Source organism: Electrophorus electricus, chromosome 2 (genome assembly GCF_013358815.1).
Source record: "Electrophorus electricus isolate fEleEle1 chromosome 2, fEleEle1.pri, whole genome shotgun sequence".
Lineage (NCBI taxonomy): Eukaryota > Metazoa > Chordata > Actinopteri > Gymnotiformes > Gymnotidae > Electrophorus > Electrophorus electricus.
Genome location: NC_049536.1, coordinates 18,042,310 through 18,054,492, shown reverse-complemented (window position 1 = coordinate 18,054,492; position 12,183 = coordinate 18,042,310). Strand labels below are relative to the sequence as shown.

Genomic DNA, 12,183 nt, shown 5'->3' with positions numbered 1-12,183 from the left:
GCTTCCAGATTTTTCTTTTTTTAAGAGAGGTTTCACAGTTGCAGTATTTAGTACGTTAGGAAAAATGCCCGATAAGAGTGAGGTGTTTACTATCTGATGTATGTCAGCTCCTATGATACCAACATTCTTTCAAAGACGCCATCTGGTCAGTAAGGTGTCAAGGCTGCAAGTAGATGAGTTAAGGTAATTCACTGTATTGATTAAAATTTCATTGTTAACAGCACTAAACTGGGACATTTTAAGGATGATAACTTTACATGGTGATGGAGAGATCACAGGTTCACTGGAAGACGTAGATGTACTAATGGCTTGACTGATATTCTGAATTTTAGTACTAAAAAAAGGATGTAAACTCATTACATAGTTCATTTGATATTAATTTTGAGGCCATTTGTGTTTGCGGATTTGTTAGTCAGCCATGGAGAAGAATATTTTGCTTTGACTATTATTGTATATGCAGCCTTCCTGCATTCTTTCTATTGGAGACACACACAGAAACACACACACACACACACAGAGAGAGAGAGAGAGAGAGAGAGAGAGAGAGAGAGAGAGAGAGAGAATTGAAATGATAGGCACTCTTCCCACTTTTACTAGTAAAGACAATAAATAACTAATAGCAATACTGAATATGTTTGTTCAGGTAATTTGTGCACAATTAGGTTTTTCTTTTGGCTTAATATTATTATTTTGACATTTTGTTTCATTTTCTCTACTTTTTAGCTACTTCTCTAACACACCTATGCAATAGTTATTGCTATTATTGTTGTTGTTAATATTATTGTTGTTGTTATTATTATTATTATTATTATTATTATTATTATTATTATTATTATTAAGAAAAAGAAGCAGAAGAAACTTACATTCTGTCCGTATTGTAATATTGTATTACACAGCAGTTTATGTCACCAAAACAGACTCGTGAATATAGTGAACTTCCTCGTTCTTTAAAGTAACGGACAGTGACGCCCAAACGAGGGTGGGCCAATCTATAAAGCTAGCGGATCACTCCCTGTCAACTTACTTTGGACTTTAACTGGGTATCACCAGAGAAAAATAACCTAGGAAAAATCTGCCGCGACAAACATGAATAGGGTTCTTCTCGGTATCTTTACAGTAGCACTGTATTTCGCAGTGGGTGAGTGAATATGATTTGGTTTAATGTTTTGTTTATTGTCGTGTCATATTAATCATTATCAAAGATAATGTTTTTAATATACTGTTTAGTACATGCCATGCGTCTTGTGTGTGTATATAATAGCTAACAAGTTACAATATTGTTAGCGCCTGTGTATGTTCGGTTAAATTTGTTTTAAATTGTAGTGCGCAGTAACAGTATCTCATTATATCGCTTTTCAAAAACATTCGCAGCTGAAGACGTAGGAATTTACTGAGGACAAATCTAAATGCGCTTAAAGCAATCTCCATTCATGGTATAGCACTGAATTAAAAATAACAGGTACTGTTGAGACCCACCCACAGCCTTTAGATGAGCTTGTCTGGGCAGGCCCACGCACGAAAAGCAAATTCATGATGCAGGTACACAGGCTACCGCCTGTGTCTAGGGCCATAGGCTGGACATAATTATGATTAAAAATAAAATAATTATAATTTTATATTTATAATAACAATAAAAACAATCACTAACAATTGTGAATACAATTAATAATTACGACTTATAATATACATATTATTTAACAGCTGGGGATCCTTTTTTTCTGCTAATTTGGACATGAGCGTCATGCAAATGACTGCTTGTGGCAGGAAACCTCTTAGAAGCCTCAGACAAATTCATTTGTCTAGACAGATGCATCAGAATATTAAGATCGACATAAGTGGCTGTGGAAAAAAAAAATCTAATTTCAGGTTTACTGTTACTTCAACCCTTTATACTGTTACTTCTATCCACGCTTTCCTAAACGTGTTCTTCATGCGTGTCTTGAGTCAACACGCCCAGCAGTAGAATGAAGTTACGTTTCATGTCCACCAGGGGTCAGCAGTGCCTTAGGTGCAGGTGTCTGTACACATCAGTGTCTGTCGATCAGCATTCCACTTTAACCACTCAGAGGTGTTCTGATGCACTGTTAATACACTAATACTCCTGTGTTTTTAAGGAACACCAGTAATTTTGACATGTTTGTCTCAACAAGTACTGCAATACTGTCTGTGAACGGACATAATAAACAACCTGTTTCTCTTGACAGCAAATCCCATTCGTCAGGTTTTGAGTTCATTTGTATTACACAAGCTTGGTGTTTGTCAACATGTTTATTATATTGGAGAAACTGACTAACTGCTTTCTTACATTGGTGTAGAGAGAGAGAGACATGGGGATAAGAGGAATCCTGCTCCTGTAATCCTGTCCTAAAGCACAGTTTCAACCGCAGCAGCTATTGTCTAACACACATATCACTAAGTTATTTAATATTGGTAAGGCAAGGGAACTAAACTAAAAACTTAATTTGATTGGCAGAATGTTGTGCTCCAGATTAATTCAGATAACATGACTTATTGCTCGGCAGTTATAGATAAAAGCCAGTGCTGGATTTGACTAACTGAAGCAGAATAATATAAACTGATGTCTAAATTTCAATCATTAGTAATGTTGTTGTTGCATTGTTTTAATGCTTAGCATCTTAATTGGAACCCAGTAAACTGACGCAATGTAACATTACTGAGGTAAACATTTTTAATTGTACTGAGTTCAAATGAATTAGACTTTTTATTGTTTCTATGGCTGTTTGTTTGTTTGTTTTTCTTTGATTAACATCAGTTCAGAATAAGCATTCATGCATTCATGCGATTTTAGATTCATGGTCATTTTTTGACTTCAGGAAAGTTTGCTTGTATGATCTTGTGAGGACACTGGACTTCATAACACCACATAATGTGTGCATATTGACTGTCACTTCACGTCATTCTTCATTAACATATTTATGCCATCATGCCCTTTCTAAATGGCACGTGGGTTTTGACCACAAACAAGCATACTCTTTGCGCATTACATTTCTTTTAATTATCTTTTGCTTTAAAGAAATGTGTCAGCACATGGAGTTTCCAAGGTGCAGGCAAGCCACCTCCAGCAATATGTTGCTATGCCAGCAATGCTGACAAACTACTGCAAAGATGGTCACATGGAGTTTTGGTTTCTTTGAGAGCAACTAGGATTTAAAGTGTATGCATTATTTATGAACTCATGTGAACCATTGGATGCGTGTCATCTTCAAAAGCCTGGCTCAGTGGCCAAAGAATGTAACACGTTCCAGAATCTCCACTTTAGAGCAGAACCCTGCTATTGTTTACTGGATCAAGCTGAGTCACTCAAATTGCCCAAGGTGTATTCTACCACACCCCAACCATCACTGCCTTTACTACCATCACTAGCTGCCTGAGGGGTGCTAGCAAACAATACAATTTTAAAAAAAACGATAAAATTCTCAGTACACTTTAACTGGTAAACTTTAAAGTGTCAAAGGAAACTGAATAACCAAATCTTTCTGAAAGAAGGACAATCAGTACAATTTTAGCTGATCTGTATAACCATCTAAATAGATTTGTTTTAATGTTGTTCCAGTTGTAAACACTGGTCCACAGTAATGTTTCTTTTGCCTCCCACCTCACAACCCAGTTTAAATCTCAGTATAAGGACACAGTGACAGACATACCATGACCACATAGACATACTGTAATGCTTCTGGGAAACCAAGCTATGGTTAGCTGGTTGTTACAAGTGTAATGGTCTTATGACGACAGAATGGCCATTGGGCTCATTCAAGCCATGTTATATAAATGACTCACTCAATATAGCTGAAGATTATAACCCATAATTAATCTCTAATTCAAAGTAACCTTTGCTTATCAATTAAGAGAAATCTTTCAAGACATTTTCTTGAAATCTTTTAAGTACAAGGGCAGTGGTAGCTCAGTGGTTAAGGTGATCAGAAGTTTGCAAGTTCAAGGCCCTCCTCTGCCAAATTGCCACTGTTGGGTCCCTGGGCAAGGCCCTTAACACTTAATTGCTCAAAGTAGATTCATTCATAAATGTAAATCACTCTGGATAAAGATGCCAGGTAAATGTAAAGTTTAAATGAATTATCATCTGGGAAATGAATGAGTTGTCTATCCAAACTCTACCTAAAGTGCATCACTAAATGTTGGAATAGGTTTCACTGTTGGTATGTATTCTCTTTATTTATATATATTTTTTTAATTTGAAAGGAAAATGCATATAATTTATGAAAGCATTAGAAGTGCTAAAAATCTCCCCTGTGGTGAGATTCATGTCACAGAGGAATTCAGAGGAATTCATGGAATCTTCCTCTACAAGATGAGGAATTCATGGAATCTTGACACAAAATGTTGCAATGAAATGTACTTTAGTTCTGGGATATATATATATATATATATATATATATATATATATATATATATATATATATATATATATATATATATATAAATAGGCACACCTACTGACACCACACCACACCTGCCCCACTCCTAATCAAATGATTATTAACCATAAGCACCTGGGCTCACATGTGTGTGTGTGTGTGTGTGTGTGTGTGTGTGTGTGTGTGTGTGTGTGTGTGTGTGCTCGTATCTTGCATGGGCTCACATAATTTGAATTCTTATAATTTGATAATATTGGTTAACCTTGCCATAACCTCACTTTTCTCTTTCACTCGCTTTCTCCCTCTCTCTTTCTCACAGCTCAGAGTCTGCAATGCTATGAATGTGCCCTGGGGCTTTGGAATATTTGTATCACCTCCACCATAACATGCCAAACTGGTCAACAATGCTACAGTGGAGTGGGCAAAGCAGGTAAGAAAACCCGGGACTCTCATGGCCTTGGCTCCCATGATAATTAGTGAATCATATAATCAAGTAATTCATCAGTCATTAAATGAATGAATGAATGAGTCAATGAAGGAATGTTCTTTTTCCTTGGCCTCAGCTGGATTCTTTCAACTGTCAATGAAGGGCTGTTTACAAGCAATTGACTGCAACCAGACAAGTGATGTGACATTCCCTGCTGGCAGCAACAGTACCATCTACAAGATGACCAAGACATGCTGTTCTACTGACCTGTGTAACACTGCCCCCAGCCTGCCTCATCTGCACACACTCTCCCTGCTCCTGTTCTCTCTTATGTCAGTGTTTATCGCTAAGGTCATGGTGTGAGGATGACACACATACGCATAAACACACACACACACACTGGCAGGCTGTAACAGTGCATTAGGAATATTAGGAAGCCTTCTGCTTTCTCTGAAAGGTTACTTGTGTTCATATGTTTTATACACACAAACACTGCACCTCACAAATACACACACAGCCCTTTTTGCATATAGCCATGTAATGTCATATTTACTTTAATCCAATACTGTTCTTTCATAACTTTAGACATACTCCTTCACGGACATACTGACTTGATGGGGTTTGTTTTTGTTTTTTTTTTTGTTTTTTTGGCTGTAAGAAAACGAATGTACTTAATGTAAATGCAAATGTAAAATTGGCTCCAAACAATGCTTTGCCATTGTACAATCACACTATATTTTATTGGTCATTAGGTTGACTCTTCTTTAATTTAAAAGCAAGATAAATAAAACAATTTGGGGTTCCATTGCTCCCCCTTCCAAAGTACTGACATTTATACAATGTAAGCTCTCCTCTACCTTCTTTTCCTATTTGATCAATTTATGCTAATGAACAATCAGTATGAAGCATATTGCTGTCAGAAGGGTGCTCCTATACTACCTTCTTTGCATTGGTAAAATAGCTGAAGTTATTGATAATCTTTAGGAACCTTCTGTTCAAATAAGAACCAAGATGTTTTCCAAATGCTGTCATCAATGTGTCATCACTTGCAAAATAATGAAAAAAAAAAAAAAAACTATTAGTTCAGACACCTAGAAACCTACTTGCAACTATGTATTTCTAAACTGTTCCAACCAGATTGTCTTGTAAGTTGTCTATTTTTGAAAACCTGTGTTTTCAAACACAATTACCTGTGTTTCAGCCATTTGAATTATTCATTTAGAGGCCAAAGCTTTGTTGAAACAGAAATGTAGTGTCACTGATTTGTTTAATTTTTCAAATTGATTCTTTTGTGAACTGGAAACATTTCAGTACATTGTTTCATGCATAATATATAATAAATGTGTGGAGTTTTTAGTGGGAAAAAGAACAAGGAAATGCTTGAAATGATGTTGGCTGTGTACTTCCAACAGACAGATCAGCTGATCAGGGTTTATGATTTATTTTGAGTCACATGTTCTTCTGTAGTTAAGGTCACATAAACACAGGGACATATCACTGAAAACAGTATATTTGTGTTGTGGACAGAGAGTGAGGCCTGTCCCACTGGGTGCCAGAGCGCAGTACTTCAGCATTGCTCAAGTCAGCTCATCAGTTAATTACATGAGCTAAAGTTAATGTATTGGGACTGAAAAAAGCACTATGCTGTGCAGTGCTATGGCTCTACAGGGCCTGGGTCCATATTCACCTGGGTCCATATTTCTGCACCTCCCTCTAACCACATCATAATGTAACATGAAACAATTAAGAGAAATTCCAATTACCAAATCTGGTGAAAATTATAATGTAATGAATATACTGAAAGAACCAAATAAAGTGGACTTGCCACATGTGTTGCCACATGTGTTTTGTTTCCTGTTTCCTGAGTGCTCCTGCTGCAGTGATGGGTATACCCAGCATCACCACATCTACCGAATACAGCACTGACCTTATTTAAACAGGATTCTAATGTGTAACTGCAGTTTTGTGTATTTCAGAGTAAATAATTATAAAGAATTATAAAGAATAGCAGTAACACTACTTTGAGTAGTCCTTTGTAGATGATAATAATCTCTCAACAGACTGTCAGAATTTCAGCAACATATCAGTGAAGTAGCAGTAGTGAACCATCTAAAACATTTAAGTTAATATCTGTATACAGTCTGTAGATGGACAAAACGTATTTATGATTAACGTACATTTAGATATGTTACTTTAAATAAAAATATTATCGATACATTAAGCAGATATATCATTAATACATCATTTATATTAAGTAGATATATTGCAGATACATTAGATTAAGTATTGTTCATGTGTTACTAACATTAAATTGGTAGATTTTTAAGTTACCATCAAATTGATACATTTCTGAAGTGTTCTTAAATGTCTGTCTCATTTCTTAAGTAGATATGGGCTTATTGTAACGTTGAGATGTAAGAAGGCGGACGCATGTGTGGAGAAGATCGGGATTTATTAAAGGGAAATTCAGAGTAAGAGACGTAGTCACAGTCCAGGATCAGTTTACCAACATGTAGAGAGTCCAGGAATTCATGATAAAACAAACATAAAGCTAGAAATTCAGAGTAAGAGACGTAGTCACAGTCCAGGATCAGTTTATCAACATGTAGAGAGTCCAGGAATTCATGATAAAACAAATATAAAGCACACGAAGATAAACAAGGGATGCATACTATAACAAAGGGCTAGGAATCACGCAAACAGCGGCTAGACTAGACACACGGAGGCTAGAATTAACACAAGGCTAGTAAACATGAAGGCATGGATTAACAAACTGGCTTCCATTCACAATGATCAGCAGCAAGACTAACCTAACACAGGGCTTAAATACATGGTCTAATGAACACTAAACAAGACACAGGTGCAAATCATGAAGGGTGGAGAAAACGATACTAAGTAACGGAACCACAGCAAGGAAGTAAACAAAACAAAGACACAGGACAGGGAAACATGGACATAGAGACATGGATGCTAGGTGGGTGGCAAATTGTGACACCTATCGTTGATATATTACATAAGTAAATATTATTGATACTATACTTACATTAAGTAGATATTGCTCCATTTTGCAGGAGTTCTACTGAAGGATATTAGTATAATGTAATCGCTGTCAGGTATTTGTGATTTTGTGTTTCATTTTGTCCTTTTTGGCACATACACAAACACTTCTTCCACACACACTCAACTCTCTTTCCTATACTCACTCATTTTATGTTTTGTATCTTTCAGCTGGAGGTTCAATAGGTTTACAGACTTAAATATCTGGTACATGACTCTTTTCCATTCAGGTCATTACTTAACCAAATAAATGATAGGGCTTTGAATGCTTTTGGTTGTTTTTTAATTTACTTGGAGTGTCCAAGTCTAGTTAATGTAAGTAATGTATCAGCAATATATAAGTAAAGTATCAACAACATTAACTTAATATCAACAATATATCTACTTAATGTTAGCAACACATTAGTAATATCTACTTAATGTAACTAAAGTACTGATAATATTAAGTAATATATCAACAATAGGCCTATATCTATTTAAGAAATGAGACAGGCATTTAAGAAAGCATCAGCAATATATCAATTTGATGGTAAAACCATCTACTAACTTAATGTTAACAATATATCATCTTAATATAACACATGAACAATGTACCTACTTAATCTTATGTATTATCAATATATCCGCTTAATATGAGTAATGTATTAACAATATATCTACTTAATATAAGTAATGTATTGATAATTCTACTTAAAGAATATATCGAAATATATGTATTTCTTTTTTTGAGGTGCTATAGAGAATTCCACCTCCTAACCACACCCTTCTGTTCAGGAACTCCTACTAGCATAAATCCCCAGTGCCCTAAAACAACCATCCATTCTGCTTTAATCTTAGTTTCTGAAGCTGTTTAAATATCTCGCATTCTTCTTACCATCTGAGAGAACATTTTGTCCTCCCATTATTCTGTTTTGATTTTACACATCAATCTTCAGAATGAAGAGGGCTCTAACTGCTACAATTGCATTAATGGGATTTTTTGCTCTGGGTAAGTCTCAAATGTCAGGCCAGCACTGGGGCTAACTCCCCTGTTTATTTTTAATGCTTGTAATGTGTATGAAAGTTTTTAAACAGATTATTTAAATAAAGGAAGAAAGCTGATGTAATCAAAATTATGTTCTCATTTTACATTAAAATAATGTACACTGAAGCTGAGCAATAAGACCTAAAACTTGAATCACAACATTATTTAGATTAAATTGCATTGGATTAGATTTGATTCAATTAGATTAGATTACGTTAGATTAGTTTAGTAAGCATGGCTATAATATGTACAAATAAGGGCAGTGGAATAGCAGAAAAATATAGATCTTGCAAGTACAATAGAGGATTTAGGATATTAGGATTGAACTCAGGATTCACTTTAGGGAACTCGGGATTCACTTTTCACCTTAAAAACATTTATTTTAACACACCAAAAGCCTTAAAAAGTAATAGACACCACAACACCTTGACACCTAGACATAAGATTCACTGACACCGATCTGGGTGACATCCACTCTGATCCTAGCTCATCAGCTAAAAAGGCAGAGGGAAATGTATTCACGCAATTTGAGTAAATATGCAAAAAAGGTTTAAAAATCTAAAACATACATTGTTGACAAAAAGTGTTTCATAACTTATTTTGAAGATATTTTGTTGACGTCTAACAGTTTAGATTGTATTTACATATATTTACTGCCTTAGTTTCATATAGTGGAAAGGTGTTAAAGGTGAAGTTGGGGGGGTGTTATAATTTAGCAGTCTGTCTATTCTTATCATTAGGTCAGTTTATACACTTTTTTTTTCTATAAATTGTGAGAATATGTATGGTGTCGTGTAAGGTAATTGTATTGCAACATGAATAATTATCAGAGAGTATATCATAATTTTAACATTACATAAAACTCATCTTTTACTGGTTCCAATTGCATTATTTTGGAAGTAAGGACATGTGATTTCAAAAAGCTCCAAGGCTAAATTTAACCATGATTGTTTAAAAAAAAAAAGCATAATTATGGTAGATGTGTGGCAGTGACAGCAGCTATACTTTACCATTACTTGCTGTAGAAGTAAAGGACTACCAATAATCTGCCATTTGTATGTATTGGTAGGATAGATTAATTTATGTTTATGTGTTAAATTAACTCTGGCAGTTCCACTGTGCAAGTTGTTCATTGTTGCAGCCAATACCAGCGTGGGAGAGTTTCATAAAGGGCAAGAGAATACTATGTAATGATGGGTTTGAGGAGTGGGGATAAGGTCACTTGTCACTTGATCAGTCTTACTTGCAAGTGCTGAAAAGCAGGTTTTTCTAGTTGGACAGAGAGTGATGTTAGTGAGTGATGCTGGCAAAAAGATCCCTACCAGTAAGGGTAGTTCAAATAACAAGCTAACAGAGGCTGGTATATTTAGTTCATTATTACAAGTATGTTTTGGTACTTGCATAACAGTGTTTCTAAATTCTCCACACACATGAATTTAGCTAAGGCATGGAGTTGCTCTTGTAACATAAGCAAGTGTGGACCAAAGGATGCACTATGATGCCCTGTCATGGCAACATGATTAAAATATTGCAGATGTCAATTCTATCAATACTTTGGTATCTTCTTTTTCTTTGTCATAGAAACAAACTGTATACAAACTGTACTCTGACTGTATAACACACTCTCTCTCTCTCTCTCTCTCTCTCTCTCTCTCTCTCTCTCTCTCTCTCTCTCTCCAGCGCAGGCTCTGACCTGTAATAAGTGCCCCATGGGCCTGGTTGGAATATGTCTATACCCCAGCAGCACAGTCTGTACCAATGATACATCCAACTGCTACACAGCAACAGCCAGTAAGTCTCATATATAAAAATGTGTACACACAGACACACACACACACACACACACACACACACACACACACACACACACACACACACACACATACTTCAAAATCCTGTCTTGTCTCAGAAAATTATTTGTTCTATAATTTTGCCTAGGGTTGTAGGGTTTCAAAATAAATACACTTTATTTAATTGAAGTGTTCATAAGGCTTCATAACATCTACATAATCCTTGCACTGCAACTGAAATAAACCTACACATTTACATCTGAAATAAACCTACATAATAACCCATTTTTAAAGGCCAATTCCAACAGGTATTAGCCATTATAAAGGCTACTTTTGTAAAATTTTAGTCAGATTGATATAACACCACTATCAGGTGACATAGATTCCATTTACACCTGCTTGTTTCATGCATATTGAATATTAGGGTTATTTCTTGATAGAAATTATCCGCATAAAAATACCAGCATCCATATAAATGCAAAGCATATTTAAAACAGACTGGACAGGTGATATGGTGTAAATACATCCTTCTCTTCAAGCCACATTCAACAACCAAAACCCCACCTAATACAGCATGTCACAATGTGTGTCCTCCATGATTAACCTCCTTGCAGTCATGGAGGACACACATTGTTGGTCCCCAGACAAAACCTTACATTTACAGTATTTATCTGATCCTTTAAGCCTAAACAACTTGCTCAAGGTTCCAATAGTGGCAACTTGGCCTTGAAATGACAGCTTTCTAACTACTAGTTAAGTACCTTTTCCACTTACCTACCACTGCCCTTGTAAAACTAAATGCTTATTAGCCATTTGGACACTGCTGTGCAGAATAAGCTACAACTTGTATAAATGGACTCATATTCAAAGAAATATAAAAGAGCTGCAACATATGAAACGATCAGGAGGAAATTAAATCATAAATTCTGCTTATACCTGGTTTGTTTATGTACATTTATTCTTAGGATTAGGATAATTCTTAGGAGTGTAAATGAATCCATTCGTCCAAAAGTGGAAACATCAAGGTTAACAGCTTTGTCTGTAGGAAAATTTGAAATACCACACAAAATTATGGTTTTCAAAGTAGTTTCTATAACTCACACATAGCATAAGAAAGAACGAGCAAAACATAAAATTTACAGTTGAAAGCATATATGATAACAGACATGACACAGCATGTAAAATTCCAGAGTATTCTCTGGTCCTTAAGTAGTGAGTTTTATATTGCTGTTTACAAGTCTTTTAATAATAGCTACAATATAATGCCATGATATTCCAATAAAAGGTTTGTAAGGACGGATAAAATACCCATAGTTCTATCACTGAGAGTCAAAGTAATCACGTAAACTATTTATGTAAATTACTGAACAGTATTTTTTATTAACAATATTGTACAGTAGCTTTTCATGTCAATCTTACCAGAAGTACAGTTAATACTCTTTTTTTGTGAAGTGTATCTTTGTGAAGAGCTCACCTTCATTAACTTTTCCA

At 35.4% G+C, this 12,183-nt stretch overlaps 1 protein-coding gene across 1 annotated transcript; it reads left to right on the top strand.

The window, feature by feature from the left end:
* The first annotated feature begins 996 nt into the window (after positions 1-996).
* On the top strand, positions 997-6,660 carry spaca4l (sperm acrosome associated 4 like). Its single transcript, XM_027028521.2, has 3 exons — positions 997-1,138; positions 4,714-4,824; positions 4,958-6,660. Exons 1-3 carry the CDS (start codon positions 1,087-1,089, stop codon positions 5,182-5,184), a joined length of 390 nt encoding a protein of 129 aa, XP_026884322.2. The 5' UTR covers positions 997-1,086; the 3' UTR covers positions 5,185-6,660.
* Positions 6,661-12,183: the final 5,523 nt, after the last annotated feature.

Bases quoted from the DNA above. Each gene is read 5' to 3' on its own strand.
- spaca4l (XM_027028521.2), top strand. From the start codon at position 1,087: ATGAATAGGGTTCTTCTCGGTATCTTTACAGTAGCACTGTATTTCGCA. The intron at 1,139-4,713 runs GTGAGTGAATAT...TCTTTCTCACAG, and splicing joins AGCACTGTATTTCGCAGTGG to CTCAGAGTCTGCAATGCTAT. The intron at 4,825-4,957 runs GTAAGAAAACCC...CCTTGGCCTCAG, and splicing joins CAGTGGAGTGGGCAAAGCAG to CTGGATTCTTTCAACTGTCA.